Consider the following 26,609-nt stretch of genomic DNA (forward strand, 5'->3'; position numbering starts at 1 on the left):
TATGTATTCTAAGAGATAATAACTTATTAAAAAAACTAACCGTAATACCACTATCATACTGCTTACTGTCTTTATCCTCCCAAGTTTTAAAAGGCCTGTCAAGGGGCTTCCCTGGCAGCCCAGTGGTTAAGACTCCACACTTCCTCTGCAGGGGGCACAGGTTCTATCCCTGGTTGGGGGACTAAGACCCCACATGCTGTTTGGTGCAGCCAAAAAAATAAATAATTAAAAAAATAAAAATGCCTGTCAGTATTATTGCTATTAACATGATGATTACTGAATTCTCTTTAGGTTATCTCTATAGTCCCTTTTGTCTTTGGATATAGCCTACTAGGGATGTATGATCATGTTATCAAGTCTCTAAAATAATTATTATCTGTGATTAAGCTTGATATACACAGGTTCATTTGTTTTTGGCTTATTTTCTACTTTGTTTGATTTTCACTTTTATTATTATGTAAAAGAGTTACATGATTCTAAAACAAGATGATTTAGAAGCCTAAATATTCCCTTTTCTTTCTTTTTATATAATCAGTGGAGCTTGTGAAGTCTCTGATAAAATAATAATATTGTGTACGTGTGTATTTTGAGAGAGTCATAGTTTACTGTCAATTTTACTGTGGGGAAAAAAATTATATAAGGCAGTGGTCCTCAAACTTTTTTGGTCTCAGGATTCCCATAAACTCTTCTGAAAGACTCAGAAGAACTTTTTATTTGCCATATAAGAGAATAAAAACATTAAGAAATTTTTATTCACTTAACACACTCATTATGTGTTAATATACATTTTTCTTCATGAAAATAACCATATATTCTAAAGCCAGAATATTGGTGAGAAGAGTGGATTTGTTTTATATTTGCATATCTTTTAAATGTTTGGTTTAGTGGGAAGCAGCTACATTCAAACAGTTGTGTTCTGTAGTCTTTGGAAACCTGCCACTGTACACAGGCAAGACAGTGAGAGAAGACTCTCCGTGTTAGAGCGGAGATAGTTTTGACCTTGCAGGGCCCCAGTGAGTCCCAGTTCTGTACTGTAGACTCTGTTGAGCAGAGCTCTGGGGCTTGATTTAGATTTGTTATGTTTGCTTAGTTTTGTGTTCCTTGGTTTGTCCTTTAGAAGGATGGAATCTTCTGAAAATCAGTGTCTGGATCTAATGGAGATCCAGTCTTCCCAATCGCGCTCAACTCCAGCCCTGCCTGCCCCTTGCAGCCGTCCTGTGGAGTGTGGGGGACTGTGGTGCCCCGGTGGTGGATGGGCGCACCCCGCAGTCTCCGTGGTATTCCCACCCGCAGCGCCCGCGAGCCATAGGGGCCTCCGCGTGCGTATCTAGGAGGAGTCAGGCTGACCGACAGACGTTTGCCCGCTCCTTGGTGGTGGTCCGCACGTTACCTCCCTGCGTTCCGCTGGCCAAGTGTGCCAACAGAGGCTCTCCCTGGCCCAACCCCAGTCCTTCGCCGCATAACTGCTGGCTGCCAGGGCGACGGGAGGCCAGCGGTGTTGCCACTGCTTCCCTCTGCCCTGTGTCCTGCCTGCCACACTGTCTCTGCTGCGCCCTACTTCCTGCCCCCGGGGCCGCTTGAGTGCTGGGGGAGAGACAGGAAGAGGTGGAACTACTTGCCCTGTGACTGTACCTGCCCGCCCACACTTGTACTCAGACTCCCCGTAAGTGGGGGATCTTGTGGTGGCATATGCCTGTCTCTAAAGTTAATCCACAGAGGTCTAGGCATTTTCGCTGGTACCAACCCTGACATAGCGAAGGACTTTGAGTGCAGGTTTGGCTTCTACCTGCAGAACCGTGGCCATTCTAGAACTCACCCACGCCCGTGGGCATCCGCAGCTCAGCTCTGATGATTCTAGGTCACCAGGAGGGCATGTCCTGTGGCCCTGTTAAGTTGTGCCGACCAGGGCAACTGGGAATTGGGTGATGAGGAACCCAGATTTGGTTCCATAGAGGAAGCCTGGTAATGGACTATCCCAACCAAGGGGTAGCAGACTTGTTACTCGAAGCCCAAGGGTGGAGAGGCAGTGATGAAAAACAGAACTGGTCTCTGAAGGTCTGGTAATTGGAATGAGTCCACTTAAAATTCTTTAAGGTGGATCCATTGCATGGCAAGTCTAGTACCTGCAGCCGAGGTGGTGGTGGTTTAGTTACTAACTCGTATCCAACTCTTGTGACTCCATGGACTGTACCAGGCTCCTCTGTCTCTGAAATTCTCCAGGCAAGAATACTGGAATGGATTGCCATTTCCTTCTCTAGGGGATCTTCCCTGAGAAGGAAATGCATTGCAGGCAGATTGTTTACTGACTGAGCTATGAGGGAAGCAGCCAAGGTAATCTCCAGCTTCAATGGTAGGGTGTTGAGTTCGGCGCAGTTAAAATACCGTGTGATCTGCCGCCTGGGTTTACGGATGGGGAGCCTCCGCCCCTATCCCCACGCCCTGCTTCTCGACCTCCTGGCTCCTAGCCCGGTTTCCCTGGGCTGACGTGTGGGAGCTGCCTGAACACTGCCGCTGGAAATCATGGCATGGGACCGTGGTTCTGTTTTGTGTTGGAACTTTGCAGAGGCCGATTAGACGCAATGGCTGGGACGTTCCTACTGCACCGCTAGAGCTCAAAGTCTTAGATTGATGCAAAACGGACCAGAGTGAAAGCTGTTGCCATAGATGTTTTTATTAATTAAGGATGAAGGTGTAAAAAGGAGGTTCAAAGAGATTCTGATCCCATATTGTCTCTCCATAAACGATGCCGACTGCCAGCGTTATTTCCGGTAATGTGCAGGTAGCTTACCGGAAAGCAAAGTCCTTCCCATGATGGTAGCTGCAGTGTCTGGTTCTAGAACTGAAATTTAAAGGCACAGTGGTGCAATCTGTGCTTAATTTGATACAATTCAGATAACTCTAGACTCCATGGGAACCAGGATTGACACTTTTGATAGCTTTTTCCTGGGTGGTGGTGAGTGGCTTTTCTGTCTTCCTGGAGTGATTTGTCTGGTTTGTAGATAACAGGGAGACTAGTGTGCTAACCATAGGTTACCCCAAGCGCTTGATAGCCTTAACTTCAACAAATATTGTTTAGTTGCCCAAGATTGAGCAGTCACAAGTCTGTGATGCCCTTAAGTGGCCAGAACCGCACCACACTGCTCAGCATGTGTGCTTCCAGTCGGACGGGTGCTGGAGATTTCATTATTAAATCCGTTAGAGGTAGGCTCTGGGTTGCAGTTGTTAACTCATTAATGAGGAATTCCCTGTAACAGAGTAGATCAGAAGTTTACATCAAGTCCCTGCCCCTTGTTCACACTGCCCGTTGCCCTTCACATTCCCACCTTGGGGTTGGTATTTGGCCTTGGTGGTTCGCTGAGAAGCCGTTCTAAATGAAAGTCACTACCAGGTTTTGGTAGGTGGTCCTGCGGAAGGACCACATTAATGAACAAGAGAGCTTGATGGCGCGCTTTCAGTCCTCTGCATGTCACCCACCACCCCAGGCAGACTGACGGCGGTGCAGTTAGAACCACTTGGGGCAGGAGTGTGAGGAGGAGCTGCTGCCCTCTGGCGGCAGACCCATATCCCTGCGCTCCCATGATGAAGATTAAAGTCACTCAGTTGTGTCTGACTCTTTGCGATCCCTTGGACTGTACAGTCGGAGAAGGTAATGGCACCCCACTCCAGTACTCTTGCCTTGAAAATCCTATGGACGGAGGAGCCTGGTGGGCTGCAGTCCATGGGGTCGCTGAGGGTCGGACACGACTGAGCGACTTCACTTTGACTTTTCACTTTCATGCATTGGAGAAGGAAATGGCAACCCACTCCAGTGTTCTTGCCTGGAGAATCCCAGGGACGGGGGAGCCTGGTGGGCTCCCGTCTATGGGGTTGCACAGAGTTCGACACAACTGAAGTGACTTAGCAGGACTGTACAGTCCGTGGAATTCTCCAGGCCAAAATACGGGAGTGGGTAGCCTTTCCCTTCTCCAGGAGATCTTCCCAACCCAGGGATCGAACCCATGTCTCCCACATTGCAGGCGGATTCTTTACCAGCTGAGCCACAATAGTTTCTGCTTAAGGCGGCCTCTGGCTGTTTCTCTCTGGCCTTCGTGGTCTTGGGGTGCCCCCTCCACACCCTGATTGTGTGTGTGTCTGTTACAGTGTCTCCCTCTAGTGGAGGGTTGTCCCCAGGGCCACTCACTGCTGTTTCTATAAGTCCTGAGGTAATGTTTTTGTGAAGTTTAAACTTAGGACTGGACTTAGGACTTTAAAGTGTTAGGAGAAGAATGTGATTGATTTTTGCTTATTTCTATCTATAGTCTGTTAATTATGAGGGTGTGCAGTTTTAGAGCTTCCCTGGTGGCTCAGACGGTAAAGAATCCGCCTGCAATGCCAGGAGACCTGGGTTCGATCCTGGAGTCAGTAAGGTCCCCTGGAGAAGGGCGTGGCAACACACTCCAGTCTTCTTGCCTGGAGAATTCCATGGACAGAGGAGCCTGGATAGTTATAGTCTGTTGGGTTGCAAAGAGGTGTCACGACTGACCGACTAAGCACCATGCAGTTTTAAAGAAAACCACTGTTTCTGTCATTTTCAATTTTTATTTATTTACAGAACTCTGATACAAAGAAACAATTGACCTTTCTATATAATAGGGATTTTAAGTTTCAGATATATTTGATTATCATCTTGATCACCCTTTTCAGTTCTCCATGATGTTAATGATGTTTTATATAGTGACAGAGTCTTACTTTGACAAGCAATATTTTAGTCTTTGGTGGTCTATTTTTCATAAATTATAACCAAAATAATTCAGTTTTTCTTTTTTCATTAATAGACATATGTAGAGTGTGTCGGTCAGAAGGAACACCTGAGAAACCTCTTTATCATCCTTGTGTGTGTACTGGCAGTATTAAGTTTATCCATCAAGAATGGTGAGTCATCCTTTTGGAAAATTTTTGCCTGAGCTTCACTTTTGTCATCTGTATAATAAAGGGAACTGTTTCAATGACTTTTTCTGTAACTAGATATTTAAAAAATTTTTTTACTATGTTTGGAGATTATCCCTATTGCTTATTACCAAGCCATGTCATTTTGGTATATTGTCTTTTGCCCATTTGTTTGTTTCTACTGTGGGGAGCTTATATGTTCATGGGGAGTATTACGGTTTTCTGGTTTTGCTTAGGATGGTTATAGCTTACATTGAGGAAATGCTTTGTGTCAGGGAATACTCAGTGCTTCTGTACATTTTAGCTCATTTAATCCTTACAACAGAACTGCGAGGTTGGAGTATTACTGTCATTCGCATGAGGAAACTGAAGCATAGAAAGGTTAACTTCTCGGTGGCCCAGCCAGCCAATTAGTGATAGGCCTGGCCACCAGGCAGCAGTGTTATTAAACCAGTGTTAGAGTGTCTTTGAGGAGATTACAGTTTACATTAATTAATTGTTCAGTTTAATCTCAGTTGCTTTTTAGTGGTAGAAACTCGTGTTTTTTTATCTTTATTTGTTATAATTCTGTACTCTTCGAGGGCATCAGTGATAAAAAAAAATTAAAGATACTCGAATTTAAAATCGTAAAAGCTCTGTGATATGTAAAACTTTAGTAAAGCAATATTAGTTTTCAGTGAAACCTCAAAATTTCCTTGTCATAAATATTATACTTATGAATATGTTTGTAATTGCAGCTTAGTTCAGTGGCTGAAACACAGTCGAAAAGAATACTGTGAATTATGCAAGCACAGGTTTGCTTTCACACCAAGTAAGTTCTTCAGAAGTTTTCACTGCACTTCTAGATTATAACTGGCTACCTAAAGGTGTTTAAACAGTTTTAAAGCAACTATGTTTGATTTAATTTGTTTTTGATAGTAATAGAAAGTATTGCTATAGCATTTTGGAAAGCATTTTTTAAAATTACATGTTAGCTTTTAACACACACATGTGTGATTTAATTTGTGAGATATTTCTTTCTTTCCCCTTTGTATTTTAGATGAGTTCAAACATATATGAAGGTATAATGAACCTAAGTGTATCCATCACTCAGTTGCATCCATTTTCAACCCATAGCCCTTATGTGTAGTCACCTGTGCTCTTTAACAGCAAGCATTTATTGTCTCATAGATTCTGTGGATCCAGAATCTGGACCCACCTTTGTTGGCTATCTCTGGCTCAGCATCTCTCATATGCTTGCAGTCAGTCTTGTCAGCTAGAGCCCCAGTGTCATTTGAAGGCTTGGCTTGGGAGCTGTGGGGTGAGGTCTTGTTCTGATCTCGCTCAGGTGTTTGTTAGGATTCAGTCCCTTGCAGGCCGTTTACTGGGGGCCTGTCTCAATTGCATGTGGGCTTCTCTGGTGGTTCCCTATGCTCTTGTTCCCACATCTCCATTCTTATTACAGAAATTCTATTTATGATTTCATATGTACATATTTTAGCATGTACCTCCAAGACAAGGGTTCTTTAAAAAAAAAGAAACAAAACAGCTATAATACCATTATTTACCCAGAAAAGTGAGTAATTAATGATGCCTTAAATTTGTCAAATGTCCCATCCCTGTTAAAATTTGGGATATCTTTTGAGTTAAAATTGTGTTGGTTGTAATAATAACAATAATAATGACAAATATTTAATTCACTTTTTAAAAACAAGACTTTTTAAGCTCAATGTTTTGTAAGCCTATGGTAAATATTTTGCAGATCTTTAGAATCCCAATTATAATTTATAAGTCTTTTGCCTATTGATTTATACTTAATATTATATACTTTATAAATAAGTAGATGTTCATACTGGCAAGGTATCAAGAATTTGAAGCATATTTTCACTCTGGGATCCTAGTACATTGCTCTTCTTTCTCTTCTGCCCCCTCCCCCAAAGCTTTTTATGCTTTAGTGTTTGTTTTAAGCATCTTGAACTGCTGGGTGTAAATTCTGTAAACTAGTGTTAATTTTACTTTGTTTTTATGTAAAGAGTATATATGATTAAAATCATAACAGTTTACCCTTTGAATGTTGATTGTGCTAAAATGGGAGCGGGGAGTGGCTAATGGACCCCAGTGGGCTGTTTGCTCCTGTAGGAAGTAGCTCTGCTGCAGATTCTTGTGCACTGTGAGTGCTGCTGCTGAGGCTAGTATTGGGGGAGGGTTCTTTTTTGAGGACCTCTGTCAGCTTCATCTTTTGCTCCTACTGCTTTAGGTGATCTTTGATAACTCTGGAAACTAGTTGGTTATATTGTTTGAATGCTGAAATGTGTGTGAGTTAGCCTTGCATAAAGTTCCTGGCTCTTGAGTGAGGGGATGTGTACATCTCTTGAATCTTTTTTCCTGCTCAGAGGCCTATTTTGTTGGCTTTTATATTTATGTGATTTGCTCTCATAAATGACTTCTGGGTAAATGTAGTATTATGTTGTAACTATTTGAATTATTTTTCATATGGGACAAAATACTTAAGTGCAATGCAAAGGTCAAAAGTTAGATAGTTCTATATGCCTACAAAGTAACCTATTTTTGAATCTTCATGAATTTGAACTTTTTCCTTTTCCCCCCTTACAGTTTATTCCCCAGATATGCCTTCACGGCTTCCAATCCAGGACATATTTGCTGGACTGGTTACAAGTATTGGCACTGCAATACGATATTGGTTTCATTATACACTTGTGGCCTTTGCATGGTTGGGAGTTGTTCCTCTTACAGCATGTGAGTATTCATTTCCCTACTGCTGGAGTTGTTTAAATATTACACAACTGTTTAATATTATAAAATATTTTTTTCAGTGATATTTATTAGATATTATAATGTTGTGTATTAGGAAAGCCTCATTTAGAACATGTTATTTACCTGAATGAAAAACCATTTTTTAACAAGTGAGCTTCTTAAATGAATGTGGGAAACACAGCATACAGAGGCTAATAATGAAAGTTCATGAGAGAATTGAAAAACCAAAATCAAAGCATAATTGAAAGGAAATTGACTTTTACTCTTTGAAGTTTATCAGAGCTTTCAAAAATGGCAAAAGATGTGTTTTTTTGAGATTTTTTTTTTTTTGTAATCCCTCTCTAAAAAACACATCCCCAATGGTCCTGGAGAATTGGGAAGTGTATTTTTCAAATATAGGAGTACTTCTGGGAAATTGGTATACTAACTCTTAGTTGATTCTCTCTAGGTTCTTTGTGTTCTTAAAGACATGGAGAGGAGTCAGTAGTATATGTGCCAGAGTATGTAGATAGGATTCTTTAGAGTTAAATGCAAACAAGATTTTTACGTGTGATTAATATCCTCATATCTTCTTAAATAAGCTTGATGAATTATGAAAATCTTATGAGAATAGCAGAATAGGTACTATTCACTTGAAGAATGAATTAGTAAGCTAGAAGACTGAGCAAGTTCTCTGGGATATGACTCAGACAAGAAGTTGTAAGTATGAAGGAAAAAATTGAGAGATGGAGGCCACATCCTGTTGTTTCAGTATCTGACTAGTAACTAGTTCCAGAAGGTAAAAGAGAAAGCTGAGTCTGATAAAGGAAAGAGGCAAAGCTAGGCCCATTCTAAAGTTTTCCAGTGCTGAATAGGGTAGTGTATAGATATTATGCTTTCAGATTATCCTGCAAAGTAATGACAGTCAGGCTGGCTGAATGTTAGAAGACAGCCGAAGCTTCAAAATTTGACAAAATTTTTGAACCTAAAATCTTCTAAAATTATTCAGATAGAAGGACAAATACAGACATTTCAATAGAGGCAAGGAGTTGGAAAGTTTACTACTTCAAATTATTTATGAAATAGTGTTTGAAGACATATTTTACTAAGGAGAGCAAGGAATCAAAGAGAAAGGTATAATTTACAAAGAAAAACAAGTACTTCTTACAGCTAAATTACAATTGTTGTTAATCTACAATAATTGGAGTAGGAAATGGCTGCCCATTCCAGTATTCCTGCCTAGAAAATTCCATGGACAGAGGAGCCTGGTGGCTACAGTCCATGGGGTTGCAAAGAGTTGGACACGACTGAGCATGCATGCACTACAGTTTTTTAGGTGTCGATCTGAAACTAAAATTCTAGGTGATCTTCACATGAAAGAATCTTGTGAGGGGAGGATAGAAATGAGAGCGTTTTAGATTGTTTGTTTTACTTGTGGGGAAATTATAGATGCTTTAGACAAAACAAGAAAATATAGGCCTAGCCAAGTAAGAGTCCTGAACTAGCAAAGGTGATTAAGAGCAGAGGTGCCACCACTGTTCAGGGGAGGAAAGATGGTCATTTCAATAAATATATAGCATCAACTGGTGGGGCATATGGAGAAAAACGAACCATACCATCATCTCCCACCTGACCCAAGTTAATTTTAGATAGATCATAGTCTGATTGTGAACATTAAAATTTTAAAAATTTCTAAAAGATAATATATGAGAATAACTGTAGAAGAAAACATTGAGAAATTTGACTTAATTAAAGTTAAGGTTTTTAATTCATGCTTAGATACGCTTAAGAGAGAAAGGCAAGCTACAGAGTAAGAGGAGGTATCTGCAGTTCACATATCTAACAAGGACTTGTATCCAGGATATTTGCAAGGAGTATATAATAAAAGAACTATTAAATCTAAGAGAAAGGCAGACAAGCCAATTAAAACGTGGACAGCAGATGTGAACAGGTGTTTCTGGAAAGAAGATTAAATAGCCAGTAAGCACGTGACAAGATGCTTAGTATCATTAGTCATCAGGGGAAGGTACAAGAAAGGTACTCTACAGAATCAGCAGAATGGTTGAAGTTAAGGAAAAAAACAGTGCCAAATGCTTTTTATTAGGATGTGGATCATCTGAAACATGTATTCATCAGTGGTAATGAATATAAATATGGTATAACCATCTTGGAAAGCTGTTTGGCATTATCTTTCGGTGGTTAATATTTTCAATACATTATGACCCAGCAGTTCTATCTCTGGGAATATTGATTACAGAAATATTCACAGGACACAGCCTTGTGTCCACTGAAAGACTTGTATATAATAGTGTGATCACTGCAGCTCTGCAGATAGTAGTTTAAAACTGGAACCAACCAAGTAACAGTAGAATGGATTCTGTGCACTTATCCCTATAAGGAAATTCTACGTAGTGATGACAAAAGGGCTGGCTGTCGTGACATAGGATAATATGGATGAACTTCACTTCTTTGAGAAAAAGAAGCCAGGCACAAAGAGTATGAATTGTATGATTGCATTTACCTGACTTTTTAAAATAGGCCAAACTGATCTGCAGTGATAGAGATCAGAATAGTGGTCACCTTGTGCTGGAGATACTGACTGGGAAGTGGCTTGAAGGAGCCTTCTGGAGAGCTAGAAATGTGGAGAATCTTATCTGGGTGGCAGTTACTTGGATATACAGTGATGTAAAAATTCACGCAGATACACTTAAGATTTATGTGAATTTTACCTTAATAAAAAAGTAACGAAACTTAGAGGTAATCACTTGGAGAATAGAAGTAAGATGGTGAGTTTTTATCCTAGGGAGTAGGAATAGGAGACAGTGAATAAAATTTGAAGTCCAACAAAGGACAGGAAAGACAAGAAGAGAGGACAGAGAAAGCGGAGTAAAAGTGATCACAGTAGCTGTGATCACTGTGTACATATGAAATTGTTCCACAACGAGAAAGAAGTACAAAACAGCCGGGGCTGATGTTGGAGAGATTTGTTAGCTAACAAAACACAGGAACAGTATTCACCAGCCAGATACTCTTCAAGATGAAACACTTTAAATGAGGAGAAGCATTTTATTTCATATTAATAAAAGAAAACTTAAGAATTTTTATGCATCAGCAAACAGGGCTTAGAATGTAAAACATTCAAAGTCATAATGGAAAACTAACACACTTCTCTGAAATCAATAGATCAAATAATCAAAAATTAAGTAAGGACTTTGAGGATTTAAGTAACAGGTAACAAGCTTGATTTCTGTTCTGACTTGTTTACACATACACTCACACACAATTAAAATCTATGTCATACGTTAGCCAGAGAAGGCATTGGCACCCCACTCCAGTACTCTTGCCTGGAAAATCCCACGGACAGAGGAGCCTAGTAGGCTGCGGTCCATAGGGTCACTAAGAGTCGGACACGACTGAGCGACTTCATTTTCACTTTTCACTTTCATGCATTGGAGAAGGAAATGGCAGCCCACTCCAGTGTTCTTGCCTGGAGAATCCCAGGGACGGGGGAGCCTGGTGGGCTGCCATCTATGGGGTCGCACAGAGTTGGACACGACTGAAACGACTTAGCAGCAGCAGCAGCTTTAAGTTAGCAATGTGCCCATGACTGTCTTCATGTAGGAAGGTGTTGAACTGCCCTGTTTTTAAGCACACTAGTAAGGAGGCCTTTAATTTATGAATCCATTTTATCTACAGACAATTGGCCTTCCGTCAGTTTTATTTTGCTATAAACATACTTGCTTTGAATATTTTATACACAGATAAAGCAATTTGTATTACAGAAAATCTGTTCCTATCTTTCTATTTTGACTTGACATTTGAAAACAGCCATTGAAGTTACTGTAAATTTTTGGTACAAGGCTATAGAGGATGCTTAAACTAACACACAAGTACTGGTTTGAAAGAAAACCTCAACTTTTGGGCCCCATTTCCAAATCTATTCCTGCATGTTCTGGTAAGAGGATAGGGAATGGCTGTATATTGACCTTTACTTCATATTTTCCCTTCATGGCCAGATTGAAGATTTTGTCCTTTAGTTAGAAGACCCTTGAATTTGTGTTTTTAAAAAATTGGTTGTTAGTTTGCTATTCATAGCATTGAAGCATGTACTCTACTGAAAAGTCCTTTTAATTTCAAAAAGCGTGTACCCCCAAAACTTCATTTTCATGAGCAGATTCAATGAATTTTGAAATTCTAGGTTAAAAAAAAATTCTCTGTATTATAATTTTGGAGATCTTTTCTGGATTCCTCCCCCTCTTTTTTCCAAACATCTAAGCTCATTCAGTAAACACAAGTAAGTAAATCTAGAGAGAATCTAAACTTTAAACATTATTGTGTAATACTTACTCTTTACTATCTCTATTTTTAATGCTTGATCTTTTTTTTTTTTTTTTTTTTAGTTTAGTATTTTGAGATTCAAACTTGCAAAGACTGTTTATTTCAGTGGCATTCACACTTTCCCTCTGTTTAACTGAATGACTGAGTTGTGATGAGAGCTGTGACTGTGCTGTTGTGCCCTTTCTTGGCAGGCCGCATCTACAAGTGCTTGTTTACTGGCTCTGTGAGCTCCCTCCTGACGCTGCCGCTGGACATGCTGTCCACGTGAGTATTGAACCTCATGGCGGTGGAAGGCCGCGCAGTGGGAACGGTGCTCATCTTTTCTTCCACATGCTTGGATTTGTTGTGATTTGAAAAGTCCTTCTATTCCTCTTACCTATTCTAACAGCTACAGGGGAAGCAATTGATATATGAGAATGATGTTTTAAAACATACCGTCTTAAAGGAGTATTTGGTAATAGTGGGAAAGCTAGTTAAGTAAGCTGTCACATAGTGCGAGAAAATCTGTTGTTACACGTAGATGCTGAGAGTTCCTTTAAACGTGTTTTTAACAACACAGATGTTTGAAGCCAGATATCTTTTTAAAATGTTTTTTTGATTGTTAGGTTATGGACTCTAAAAACTTGTTGACTGTAGCTTTATTGTATTTTAATTTGACATGAAGCATTATAATTGCAGTTTCTTGGGAAAGACATGTGACTTATATTTTTATTATTGATGTTAGAATTAGAAATGCTGTGAATGATTAACTGTATCAAGATCATTAGAATATTAAGCTTGCAAAAGATTGGACCTCTGCTAAATCTTCTTTTGTACCCAACTGACCTTAGGTTTCTGATCCCTAAGTAAAGGCAAAGAACAATATAAGACTGTTTTTTAGAATAGAGGCATTCAGATTATATTATGAAAACAAGCCAAATGACAATAGAAGAGTGCAGGAGAGCATGTTTCATTTCTGATAAACAAGAAATCAAGTCTCTGCATCGTTATTTTGAATTATGGTTGAAAATACGTAGAAATATTAGATGTGTCAGCAGCTTGGTTTTCCTACTGGTGGTTTTACCTGCTGGTTTTACCTTTTTGGATAAAACAGTTAAGTTATTTATTTCTGTGTCTTTGACAGTATAGGAAACAGAAAAAAGGTTTTGGATTTTATTCACATTAGAACAGCTTCTGAAGTAATGTTCATAAGTAGATAGGAATCTTGGAAATAGGGCACTAATGGCTGTGGCCATGATAAAAAGGAGAAGCAGTGATTTGACACACTTGAGAATTTAGAAATAGTGTAATAATATTACCCTTTGTATGAAAATACTAACCTGTGAAGTGATTCAGTGGAAATAAATACGACAGCATTCCTATATCTGGACATCAGGTTTTTATCTCAGCCATCTAGAACACAGTTGTAGTATGGAGGCAAGGAAAATCAATCTTAAATGGCTGAAGTGTCATTCATTATGTCTCTGTGTTTATGACATAACTCACCTCTGGCTTTCCTTTAGAAATTGTATACTGAAAAAAAGCTCATGTTAAAAATATCAAGGGAGGTCAGAAAAAAGTTAAAAGTGATGAAAGTTACATTTTAACATCTATGAAATAATAAAATAACTGTTTCAAACAGGGTGGTCCTGTTCCATTTAGTTTGAGCCTGAGTTGTATTTATCATTGTATCTTTTGAGAGAACAGTGTAGCAGCCAGTCAGTATCCTGATTATTTAGAAAAGATGACTTGAGGTCCCTTGTGTGCTGTTCCAGTAAAGTGGGCTGTATTCCTTCTTTTATGGTTTCTGTTTTGAGTGGCAAAATATGTTAATATTTGCCAAAGCTTAAATTGGGAGGCTTTGGCTTTGTGAAAAACCAGGTGCCTATGGAAACCACCATGTCAGAAGTTTTAGTGTTTTGGTCTCAGGGCAGTATTCTACTTGCCTACCGCCTTTACTGTTTGTTGGTGGGACCCTTAAACATCTGATTGTTTGGCTGGTGTGGTCATTTAGGTTGTGCACTGAGGTTGTAACGGAAGGAACCCTGGCACCGGAATAAAGTTGCAACTTTTTGGTGACCTTGGGCAAATCATTGGACGGTCTGAACCCTTGTTTTTTCATCAGACAAAATTCATACTAAGTTTTTATGTGTATTTGTGAATTTAATCTTTGAACAGCCCACTCTTCAGAGTGGGCTGAACCCCACTCCCTGAGGCACGTTTAGAGATTAAATTCACAAATATATGTGAAAACCGTGTGTGAATTTTGAGCACTGTTACTCAGTAGCACAGTTACCACCAAAACGCAGAGCTGCTGCTTGCTTTACGTTGGCAGGCTCCCCTTTTCACGCCAGCCTGGTGGGTTAGGGCCACGCCTGAATTGCCTTCATGAGCTTCCTCACTGCCACCGGAAGAATACTGGAGGCTTGGTGGGGATCGTTGAAAGAAATTGTAAGCGTGGGTAGATTTTATAATCTCATGCTGCCTTTTAGAATGTGAAGAATTGAACCAGTTTTTCTGAAAGCACTTATAGTTAAATCACTTATTTTTTCTGAGTAATGTTTCATTTTCTCTATATTTTCTGAAAGTTTACTTAAAATTTCTTAGTACCTTAGCAGGCGCTACATATTCCATAGCCCAGGTCTTCAACATCTCAAGGCACAGTCTGTCAGTTAACTATTACTACAAAACGTGCTGTCTCCAAAACTTGGTGCCTTAAAACAACAAGCGTTTTAATTCACTCGTAATTCCAGGGGTTAACAGTTTGGATTGGGCTCAGCTGATCAGTTTACCTGTTGGACTTGCCTCAGTTATGCCTGTGTGTCACTGAGGTGGGATGGTCTAAGATGAGGTACTTTGGTTCTTGCATATGACCTCTCTTCCAGAAGGCTAGTGGGGCTTCTTTACATGGTGATCTCAGGGCAGCCTTCTAAAAGGGTGAGGATGGAATCTTGAAAGCTCTCTTCTAGGCTTTGGAACTCAGGAATTCTCATTTATGGTCCAGATGGTTCCCAAACCAGCCCAGAGTTAAGGTGTGAGGAAAAAGCAGAGGATTCTACCAGGAGTCTGTCACTGTTTCAAGTCTGCGGTGATCGGTTGCTGTTCTTACTACTGGTGACAAGACAGGAGTCAAGAGGGGTCCCCACCTATCAAAATTTTAATGGTCTGGAGGGTTCCTTACCAGAGGGGTGATTATCATTCCTCTTTCTATTAAGATATATTCCAGATAGTATCTGAGGACCACATTATTCAGTTTGCAGCTTAAAGGCTGGGGTCTCCCAAATTGACCCTTCCTTAAGTCTCCATGAAGGGAAAAATGTCATTTTATTATGGTAGTGAATTTTCCAAAGGCTCCCAAAATTGTTGAGTTACCTTTGAATTATTTTAAAATCAGACATAGACCAGGGAAGGATATGCTCCTTCAGGGAGGAAAAGAACAAAGAAGTGTTCAGCAGTGTAATACTCTGTGTATTGTCCTGTGGATTGCCCATGATCTGTCAGAATTTGTTGAGGAGCTAACATACTTTAGTGTATTTGCAGTTAGCGTCAAAATTCAGTCTGCCTTCTGAATGAGGCGTTCATAAAGCTTCCCACAGGCTTCTTGCCTCACGTGTTGTGACCTGTGCGTCTCTCAACCTTCCTGTAGTGTCTTTGGACCTTACTAGAGGCTCTTCTTTTTGATTTGCTGATTCTGTTCATTCTCATGGGTTTAAGTATGAGCCAACCAAGTTGGTTAAACTTGTGTGTAAAATAAGGATAAGAAAATTCTTAGTAAGTGTTGGGCAGAGTCATTTATCTTTAGTAAATTCATGCATTTAATACTTGACCTTTGTCCAGTATTTGGCTACTCTTATTTTTTGCTTGCTGCCTTCATTTTTCTCAGTCATCCTCAAAGAGGCTGGATAGCTGGTTTATGTAGTTCTGATGTTATTCTTTGCCTTCTATAATATAAACACATACAATACAAATACATAAATACAAATATTTGACCCTCTTATAGATAAAGTGCCACCATCCTCAGAAATAACTCTTTTTGAGAGACTGATTTTCACCAAAAAGTTACCACTTTTCTGGCTGTTCTTTCTAGATTTTTGTATAAAGTGAATGTTACCTTGGTTTCTTAACTTGAAGTGTTCTTTGGAGTAATTCTATATACCTCTTTTTTTTTAAACAGGGACAACTTGTTGGCGGATTGTTTGCAGGGTTGTTTTGTGGTGACGTGCACACTGTGCGCGTTCATCAGCCTGGTGTGGCTGCGAGAGCAGATTGTCCACGGGGGAGCCCCAATCTGGCTGGAGCACGCCGCTCCGCCCTTCAATGCTGCTGGGCATCACCAAAATGAGGTAAACCCTTCCGTCCCCGAATTCCTTTGATCTGGGTGGGACTACGAATTATTGTCCCCCTCCAGGATCCAAAGGCTTGACTCCCGTGTCCCTCATTGCGAAGCAGGACAATGACAAGGTTTGGGAGAAGTTTAAGGGAGAAGTGAAAAATCAGAAGCACGTGGCTGTGACTTTGCCTGTTAGTTTCCTGGTGAGATGGGGGCAGTATTAGGTTGTGTACCGAGTGCGCCTTCATTCCCTTCACCTGGGCTAACAGCTGCCTGGAACTTAATATCCAAATCTCCTTCATGTCCTTTTGACGTGCTCCTTAACATTAAGGAGGCCCCTTGCCCTCTTTGTTCATTAGTGTCTTCATGTGTAAAACAACTCAACCTTTGTCTTGGTAGAAACATTACCAAAAGTAGAAAAAAAGGAATACTGTTGATAACAGTCTTGTACAGTTTTTCTTTTTCTTAATGAGAGATGGCATGCAAGATGAAGAGCGTTTGCTTGAGGCATTACGAAGAGGACGGTATGATAAATGATTTTTAGTATCTTGTTTACTGAGAAACTACAGGGCTAAAGATATAGAAAAAAAAGAACTGACACATAAAAAAACAATTTGCACCTTGTAAAATTTTTATTATGAAAAAATTGACTATAAAATTAACTCTATAAATAGTTAACGACAGTTTTTCATTTAAGTACCTTCGCTTTTTCTAGTGTTAGGATTGATTTCATCAAATTCCGCCATACCCTTTTCTCTACAGATTTAAGGGTACAGCTTCTTTGAAAACTACACATGTGAAAAAATGGGACTATAAAGCAAGCATGCTTTTCTTAATCTAGTGTTAGTACTTCATCATTGTATCTCATATTCTCTTATTAGAGTCTTTGTTACCTTTATAGGAGTTCAGTGTTTTAATTAACTGCAACTGGGTCTTTGCATTTGGTGGGTTGCAGAATTCAGGAAGAGGCAGAGAAATGAGTGTGTGGGAACTGATGACGTTCCTGTGGACAGGCTTAACCTGCAGTGCAGACATGAGAAATCTTTCCTCAGGTGTTAACTGATGACTGAAAATTAAGTTATATATCAGTATGTGTGTAAACAAGTAGAGTGCATAAATACATTTTCATCCCTGAAGTGATCAGTAAAAACAAGAGATTGCCTTATAAAGAAGGATTATGAAATGATGTATTCAAAATAGCCAGATTTGTTCATGTATTTTCTATAATGCTTTGTGAAATGTTAATCTCTAAATTATACTGAATGAACGTGTATACTGTTAAGTGAGTTGTGTTCTTATATTACCAAGTTGGTACAAATTCAGATACATTTAGAAGAGATGCCCTTGAGAGCTGATTTTTTGGAATTTTAGTAGAGTTTTTGTCTGTTTGCTAGTTTTGTTTTTTTAGAAAGGAGAATACAATTTGGAAATACAGCAAAACTGAGACAAGTTAGCCAAATTTCTGGTCTGTTCTGTCATTTTAGGCTCCAGCTGGAGGAAATGGTGCTGAAAATGTTGCCCCCGAGCAGCCTGCTAACCCCCCAGCAGAGAACGCGGTGGTGGGGGAAAACCCTGATGCCCAGGATGAGCAGGCGGAGGAGGAGGAGGAGGAGAACGAGGAGGAAGACGACGCGGGTGGGGAGGATGCCGCTGACGCCAACAACGGGGCGCAGGGTAATGGCTGCGGCTTGTCCCCACCCTTCCTCCACGACCATGAGTCCGTTCCCAGCTCCCCAGGGAGGGCTGCAGTCTTCAAAACTTCATGGGTTTGAAGTTCTGTTTGTAACCTGATTTTACTTTATTTTAGCAGACTTGTATTTATGGGCATTCATAAGCATGACATTCGTTTTAGCTATGAAGCAGGGCATGTTTTGTGTTTTAAAATTCCTCACACAGGACTTTTTATAGGATGGATAGGAAGTTGGAGTAGATACTATATTTTTTAAAAAGAAATTTTTAAAAAATACTATATTTTTTAAAAAGGAATTTACTACCATTTTATCTTATTCCTTTGCCATCTTTATTGAGTCAGTGCAACTTCTCTTATTAAAGAATTCTTGAAGTGTATTCCGCAGGCCAGACATCACCCAGAGACACTCATTTTCTGGCAGTATGTAAAAACTCTAGAATGTAAAAGAATGTCTGAGACCAGCCCACCAGTCAGCTGCCAGTAGGTCACCATGTTCTTTTCTCTCTCTGGCCCCAGAGGTTTCCTGTCAAGTGCTGCACTGTCTCTGGGTCCACTTACCATTGCTGAGTGTTTCCTCTGCACAGGCATGCAGACACTAGGTCCTTGCCTTCCTGGAATTTCTGGTCTAGTTATGAAGCAGAAATACCCAAGTGAGAGAGTCTGTTATTACACAGTGTGATAAGTGTGCAGCTTACTCTGGGGGTGCTCCTGAGGAGAGACCTGTTTGAAATAATTCCCTGGGTAGCTCAGAGTAAGTGATAACCTGAGCTGTGGCTTGAAGGATGAGAGGAAGCCAGGTGTATAGTGGGAGCAAGGGGCCTTTGAAGGGAGAGGTGGGTGTATGTTCAGAGGCTCTGAGAGTACAGCTGCAGTGCCCCAGTGACAACCCTGGTTTCCGTCTGTTTCATGCAGTGGGTCCTGCCTGGACCTTCTTCCCTTCCTGTTCCACACAGTGTTTATACTGATCTCTTGCCCTTAAAATCTGTCAGTGATTTCCCCATTACACTAAAGAACAAAATAAAATCCAGGCTTCACTTTCCTTTTGTATCAGTATGATACGATCCCTGTCTGTCTTTCGTAAACATCCTCTACCACCCTCTTCCTCACCCAGAGAGTTCTAGTTGCCTGGGTTCTTCACTTTTCTCAAATCCACCAGGTTCATTCTTGATGCAGAGCTGCTGAATTCCTCTATTTCACATAATCCTATTTATGTCCTTTTTAGCACTTATGTCACAGTCTGGAATCATCTAATTTATTTTGTGCATTGTGTTTGTTTATGTTTTTAAAAAATTGCCTAACTAGCAAATACTCAGTATGGAAAAATTTTAACTTTGGTTTAGCCTATTTTAACTGTCGTGTTTAACAACAGTTATAAAACACTGTTAAACACAACTTAAAAGAAAATGTCTTATTATTTATTAAACTCACATTCCAGAAGTAATATTTAAATTATATTTCCAGATGACATGAACTGGAATGCTTTAGAATGGGACCGAGCTGCAGAAGAGCTTACTTGGGAACGAGTAAGAGTTCTATCTATTAAGTGTCCTAGTGTTTTAATTCTAATGTATGTCTTAACGTTGGCCGTATTTAGATGGATACACTGATTTTGCAGTTATATTTGATGAAAATAATTACCAGAACTTCAGTTTCTAGAGGAAATTAAGTGATACATTGTGATGAAAATACTACAAATACTATGATAAAGATCTGTTAATGCCTTTTCTATCTTTTGGTACAAACCTTGTTTCACTTATGAAATTTATAACTTGAAATTGTGCACTTTTTAAAATGAAGTAACAATTTAAATATAAGTATTATTCTGATATTTCAGTTAACAAAACAGTATAGTGTATCTTGAAATCTTGACTGGCTCCATATCTAATGTAAGAATAAAAATCCAAGATGGAATTTTTTTTAACTTTATATAATTTGGATTAAAAGGATATACAAAATATAAAACTCCTACGATATGTTTTTCAGTCTCTGAAAATGATAGGCTCTTTTGGAAAGTAGTGGGTAAATATTATGTTTAAAGATATTGAAAGGAAAATGATCTTTTTTCATAAATAAAATTTATTTTTAATAAAATTTATTTTCATAAATAGATAAAAATCCTGTTGAATCTTGATTTAATGCTTATTATTTATTTTAGATGCTAGGACTCGATGGATCACTAGTTTTTCTAGTAAGTAAAGCTAATCTTTTTTAATAATAGAATTGTAACTTTATTTGTCTTAGTGATTCAGTGATCTCAAATTTACAGTGTTACAGTATATGGTTGCTTTTTATACTAAGGTCAAAGAGCCATTTGATTTTTGATTACTTGGTGTATTGAAGAAAGTCTTTTTTGTGTATTGAAAATATTGGCAAAGCATAAACATAATGCTATTTTAAAAGGAAATTATTAAAAACATTTGAATTTTAGAAAAGAAAATGAAATACAAAGTTGATGGTAATTCAGAAAACTTGGCCTTCTTTTAAAGACCCAGCTTGCTGTGTTTTAATGCCTGAACTGGTGAAAACAGCAGCTTTGAGATGTTCACAGAGAAAGCCCTGTTTGCAGAGCCTCACCTGTGTTTACCTTAACGATAAAGAGTACTAGTCTAAGGTAAAGAGCAGTTCTTCGAAGAACTTGTTCTTTAAGGTGAAATGATGTTTTTTCCAGGTTCTGTGATATAAAGTCACAGAACTCGCCCTTTGGGATTTTTGAATAGCTTTGGTTATCAAGATGATTTTGGCTGCAGGTAGCCAAACTCCAGCTGACTGAAACTGTTAACATGAGAGGAAGTCCAGAGGAAGGATGGGCTTCAGGTGTGCTTGATCCAGGGGCCCAGCAATGTCATGGACCCAAATAATTTCCCTCTGCCGTTCACAGTATTGGCCCTCCTCAAACTGCCTCTGGATGGAGCCGGAATAGGAATTGAGCTCATAGCTTGAGGATTTGAGGAACTCTATCCGATAATAATTCTCAGATTAGTAAGAAGGTTATATTCGTGAGCTCCTATTCAAGGTTAGATCACAGTCAGTATCAGTTCAGTTCAGTCGCTCAGTCGTGTCAGTCTCTTTGCGACCTCATGAACTGCAGCACACCAGGACTCCCTGTCCATCACCAGCTCCAGGAGCCTACTCAAACTAATGTCCATTGAGTCGGTGATGCCATCCAACCATCTCATCCTCTGTCGTCCCCTTCTCCTCCTGCCCTCAATCTTTCCCAGCATCAGGGTCTTTTCCAATGAGTCAGCTCTTTGCATCAGGTGGCCAAAGTATTGGAGTTTCAGCTTCAACATCAGTCCTTCCAGTGAACACCTAGGACTGATGTCCTTTAGGATGGACTGGTTGGATCGCCTTGCAGTCCAAGGGACTCTCAAGAGTCTTCTCCAACACCACAGTTCAAAAGCATCAATTCTTAGGCGCTCAGCTTTCTTTATAGTCCAACTCTCACGTCCATACATGACTACTGGAAAAACCATAGCCTTGACTGGACAGACCTTTGTTGGCAAAGTAATGTCTCTGCTTTTTAATATGCTGTCTAGGTTGATCATAACTTTCCTTCCAAGGAGTAAGCGTCTTTTAATTTCATGGCTGCAGTCACCATCTGCAGTGATTTTGGAGCCCCCCAAAATAAAGTCAGCCACTGTTTCCATTGTTTCCCCATCTGTTTGCTGTGAAGTGATGGGACCAGATGCCATGATCTTAGTTTTTTTGAATGTTGAGCTTTAAGCCAACTTTTTCACTCTCCACTTTCACTTTCATCAACAGGCTCTTTTAGTTCTTCTTTACTTACTGCCATAAGGGTGGTGTCATCTGCATATCTGAGGTTATTGATATTTGTCGTGGCAATCTTGATTCCAGCTTGCTCTTCATCCAGCCCAGCGTTTCTCATGACATACTCTGCATATAAGTTAAATAAGTAGGGTGACAATATACAGCCTTGACGTACTCCTTTTCCTATTTGGAACCAGTCTCTTGTTCCATATCCGGTTCTGTTGCTTCCTGACCTGTATACAGGTTTCTCAAGAGGCAGGTCAGGTGGTCTTGTATTCCCATCTCTTGAAGAATTTTCCACAGTTTATTGTGATCCACACAGTCAAAGGCTTTGGCATAGTCAATAAAGCAGAAATAGATGTTTTTTGGAACTCTCTTGCCTTTTTGATGATCCAGCGGATGTTGGCAATTTGATCTCTGGTTCCTCTGCCTTTTCTAAAACCAGCTTGAACATCCGGAAGTTCATGGTTCATGTATTGCTGAAGCCTGGCTTGGAGAATTTTCAGCATTACTTTACTAGCGTGTGAGATGAGTGCAATTGTGCAGTAGTTTGAGCATTCTTTGGCATTACCTTTCTTTGGGACTGGAATGAAAACTGACCTTTTCCAGTCCTGTAGCCACTGCTGAGTTTTCCAAATTTGCTGACACGTTGAGTGCAACACTTTCACAGCATCATCTTTTAGGATTTGAAATAGCTCAACTGTGATTCCATCACCTCCACTAGCTTTGTTTGTAGTGATGCTTCCTAAAGCCCACTTGACTTCACATTCCAGGATGTCTGGCTCTAGGTGAGTGATCATACCATCATGATTAACTGGGTCGTGAAGGTCTTTTTTGTACAGTTCTTCTGTGTATTCTTGCTACCTTTTCTTAATATCTTCTGCTTCTGTCAGAGCTATACCACTTCTGTCCTTTATTGAGCCCATCTTTGCATGAAATATTACCTTGGTATCTCTGATTTTCTTGAAGAGATCCCTAGTCTTTCCCATTATATTGTTTTCCTCTGTTTCTTTGCAGTGATCACTGAGGAAGGCTTTCTTATCTCTCCTTGCTATTCTTTGCAACTCTGCATTCAGATGTTTATATCTTTCCTTTTCTCCTTTGCTTTTTGCTTCTCGTCTTTTCACAGCTATTTGTAAGGCCTCCCTAGACAGCCATTTTGCTTTTTTGCATTTCTTTTCCATGGGGATGGTCTTGATCCCTGTCTCCTGTACAGTGTCATGAACATCTGTCCATAGTTCACCAGGCACTCTATCTATCAGATCTAGGCCCTTAAATCTATTTCTCACTTCCACTGTATAATCATAAGGGATTATGATTCTATACAGTCAGTATAGAAGCTTGCTATTGTTTAGTCGCTCAGTTGTGTTTGACTCTTTTGTGACCCAATGTGCTGTAGCCCGCCAGGCTCCTCTGTCCATGGGATTTTCCAGGCAAGAATGCTAGAGTGGGTTGCCATTTCCTTTTCCAGGGAATCTTCCTGACTCACGAATCGAACCCATGTCTCCTGCATTGGCAGGCGGAGTCTTTTTCACTGAGCCACCTTTTGTCCTTTATTGCGTTTAGTTTCTCATAGATGAGAGACCTTAAAGAAGGCATAAAAACACACTGAACACTGAAAGAAGTGCTGTGCAGTTTATATTAATATGTTCAGAAATAACGTGGTTTTCAAATTTTTCTTTATTTGGATATTTTAGTGTTGTGATACAAGTGAAATCTGGTGTTTATGAGAATCTATACAGTTCATGGTATATTATTAATTTCTGAAGAGGAAGTGTTTATGGATTAATTTGATTTTTTTAATATGTGACATTAAGAACTTCGAGTTCTTTAGGTTTAGTTTTAGGAGCTACCTGGGGATTTCCAGGTGGTGCTAGGGGTAAAGAACCCACCTGATAATGCATGATATGTAAGAGTTGCATGTTCAAGCCCCATGTCGGGAAGATCCCCTGGAGGAGTGCATGGCAAGCCACTCCAGTTTTCTTGCCTGGAGAATCCATGGACAGAGGAGCCTGGCGGGCTATAGTCCATAGGGTCGCAAAGAGTTGGGCAGAACTGAGCAACTTAGCACACACACATGAGCTATCTAATGAAAAATGAAAAGTTGCATATAATTTCTGAATGAAATCTCAAGATTATAGTAAAAATTTCAATCTTCTTAAGTAAGTGAATTAAATGTAAATCCAAAAGGAGATGAATATGTTTTATTAATCTTTTTTTTCTTTAGGAACATGTCTTTTGGGTGGTGTCTTTAAACACATTGTTCATTCTCGTTTTTGGTAAGTGGTGTTTTGCTTTTATTTATGATATTATGATAGGAGTTTAGTTTTCTTGGACCTTGTTACAGGTTTTGTTTTGTTTTAACCTTATATGAAATATAAGAATGGAATATTTGAATGGAATTTATATGGAGTATATGAAAGGAGTTTTAGATAGTCATCTGGCATAGGAAGGCCCTAGGTATACAGATATTTTCTTTCCTAAGCAGCACTGACTGCTGTTACTGCCAGCTCTACTTCTGTTGGGCATTTCTGTGTCTCTTCTTGTAGCAGCTGGTTTCAGACTGACTTGAGAATACACAGTGTCCCACTTTTGAAATTAATTTTGTGCTGGTTATCTCTCTGTTCTTTCCTGTGGCAGAAGGTCTTGTTTTTAATCTGTTAAAAAGTCCTGACCAAGACCTTACCAGAGACCTTGGCTTGGGAGCTGTCGCAGAGCGAGATATGGGTTTGAGGAAAGACAGTGAACTTAGCCCGAGTGTCACTCCCCTCAGAACCAGATTCCAGTAATGCCATGACTTCCAAACACTTCACAGCTGTACCTGTGAGGTTTGTGTGACAGCACTGAGAGTTCCTCCAGTTGGGAGTCATGAGAGAAAGAAAGGCAGAATTCAGAGGTAGCTCACAGGTTTTTCTGCTTTGGGGGAAGATAGTGAAACTGAGTCAAGTAACTAAGGTTCCTCCAGCAGTTCTTCAAGGTGGAGTCTGATAGACTTGGGTCATTGGTTAGACCGTGTTTCGGGTCTCCCAGAGAGAGACTGCAGGCTGCAGACTGACCTTAGAATCCTCTTAGTGCCTCACCATCTGCCCCTTTCTAATTGCTTCTTGATGACGTCTGCTACCTTGCTCCTTTGTCTCTGTATTTCCTCTAAACTGGAAGTTAGATCTAAGACCCAATTTCATTCAGGGTCAATACTTGTAGGACAAAACCTTCACTAGTCATACGTTGCCTGATAATACATGTCAGGAGGTACCTGATGTTCGGTTCTCCACCTTTGTCTTTGGTTCAGGTCATGGTATCTTGAAGCCATTATTATTAGGTTTCATGTTTCCCTTTAACCACCAGAGAGTAATCTGTGGGAGGTGGTATTTTAGTATCATGCAAATATCTAGTGTTCCATCAACTTTTTACCTAGTAATTTTATTAGCCATTGATATTTGCCTGGATTAATTGATTTTTATTAGGCATTGCAAAATGGTAATTTTCAAATTTTAAACATTCATTGGCTGGTTTTCCTATGAAGAAAAGCTTGTTCTTACCAGTTGGAACCATTTAGTTAATCTGAAGCACCAGGTCGGATGTGCAGTTCTTTCCCTTTAATTATTAGCACAAACTGCTTTCCTTGCTGATAAAAATGTTTTGTGTTATGTTGCTTTTTTTCCTCTTGTGGTTTTTGGCACTCCCTTTTTTGAATATTATGAACTCATGCGTTTGTATATATTCTGTATTTTCTTTAGTTTTAGGGTTCTTTTTGACGCTCATAGCTTCTTCTCTTTGGCCTGTGAGACCCTTTTCACAATGGATCTTGTGTCCTTTCAACATGAGCTTATTAGAGCTTGATAACTTTTTTGTTCTCTGGTTCTAGAGAATACCACAGGCAGTACATTTTTGGTTCTGGGATCTTTCATTTCTCTAAGAAGCCTTTGTTCCTTTTAGTGGGGTTGGTACTAGGAGTGTTCATTGTTTTGATTTTGAAGTTTTCATTGAGTTTTTCCCCCCTTTTAGCATTTTGCCCTTACCACATCGGTCACTTTTCCCTTGTTGGTTTGGGATTTGAAGAACACGTGAGTATGATACTTTTACAAACTTAATTTCAGTAATTAAACCCCAAATTTAATGTCTGTTGAGTAAGTAATAATATTGTAAAGAGTTACTTCATTCCTGTCTGCCTTACATGAAGGAGTAGTTATCCAGCACCACCTTGTTCACATCTTGAGCCAAAAGCGGCTCAAGACATAGAAATGCTGGGAGGTGTGGAAGGTGTTCTCTGAACCTCGTGAGGCATAGTCTTCCTCCCTGTGGGGCAGGCGGGAGACACACCGTGGGGAAGCTTTCTTACAGACTGACCTTTCACCTGACCACTGGCTTGTGAGCTCTGTTCTCTCCCTTTTCCTGAGTTGCCTCATAGTGAATTTAGAAAGGTAACGAGATATTAATCAGTTTTTTAAAATGTTGATATGTGTCAGAATGACGAACTGTATTATCTTCTAAATAGTTTGCTCTAATTTTGACATTTATGGTTATTTTCCAGAGGTAGATAAATATTGGGATGCACAACTACTATTTTCGGCAGGGGGGTCCCCAGAAAGAGTTAGTTCTTTAAGGACAGCTAGCGTAGTTGGAACATTCTGGTCCATTTGTGTGTGTGAATCCTGAGAGATCACATTCTGAAGTTTCCGAAATGGCAAAGAGACATGTTTTGGTATTTAAATACACCTCTCCAGATTCTCACTAGATGAATGCGAGAACTTGAAAAGTCAGATAAATACTTTGATATATTTTAATAGCACTTGCTGTGTGAAACTCAGGAACCAAAAGGTGAGCAGTGTTTGTCAGGATCCAAGC

General features: G+C 39.7%; 1 protein-coding gene across 2 annotated transcripts in view; it reads left to right on the top strand.

Moving 5' to 3' along the window:
• Window positions 1-26,609, top strand: part of MARCHF6 (membrane associated ring-CH-type finger 6) — a 77,200-nt gene that overhangs the window by 21,712 nt on the left and 28,879 nt on the right. For both annotated transcript variants that reach the window (XM_086361229.1, XM_086361230.1), the window contains exons 2-11: window positions 4,815-4,911; window positions 5,664-5,737; window positions 7,519-7,662; window positions 12,189-12,261; window positions 16,151-16,319; window positions 17,791-17,980; window positions 19,458-19,519; window positions 20,152-20,184; window positions 23,992-24,043; window positions 25,770-25,828. In XM_086361229.1, the coding sequence (XP_086217355.1) occupies window positions 4,815-4,911; window positions 5,664-5,737; window positions 7,519-7,662; window positions 12,189-12,261; window positions 16,151-16,319; window positions 17,791-17,980; window positions 19,458-19,519; window positions 20,152-20,184; window positions 23,992-24,043; window positions 25,770-25,828 (953 nt within the window). The remainder of the gene's footprint in view (window positions 1-4,814; window positions 4,912-5,663; window positions 5,738-7,518; window positions 7,663-12,188; window positions 12,262-16,150; window positions 16,320-17,790; window positions 17,981-19,457; window positions 19,520-20,151; window positions 20,185-23,991; window positions 24,044-25,769; window positions 25,829-26,609) is intronic.

The sequence above is a fragment of the Bos grunniens genome, chromosome 20 (assembly GCF_055505025.1).
Source record: "Bos grunniens cultivar Pamir isolate PY7600 chromosome 20, Bosgru_T2T1.0, whole genome shotgun sequence".
Lineage (NCBI taxonomy): Eukaryota > Metazoa > Chordata > Mammalia > Artiodactyla > Bovidae > Bos > Bos grunniens.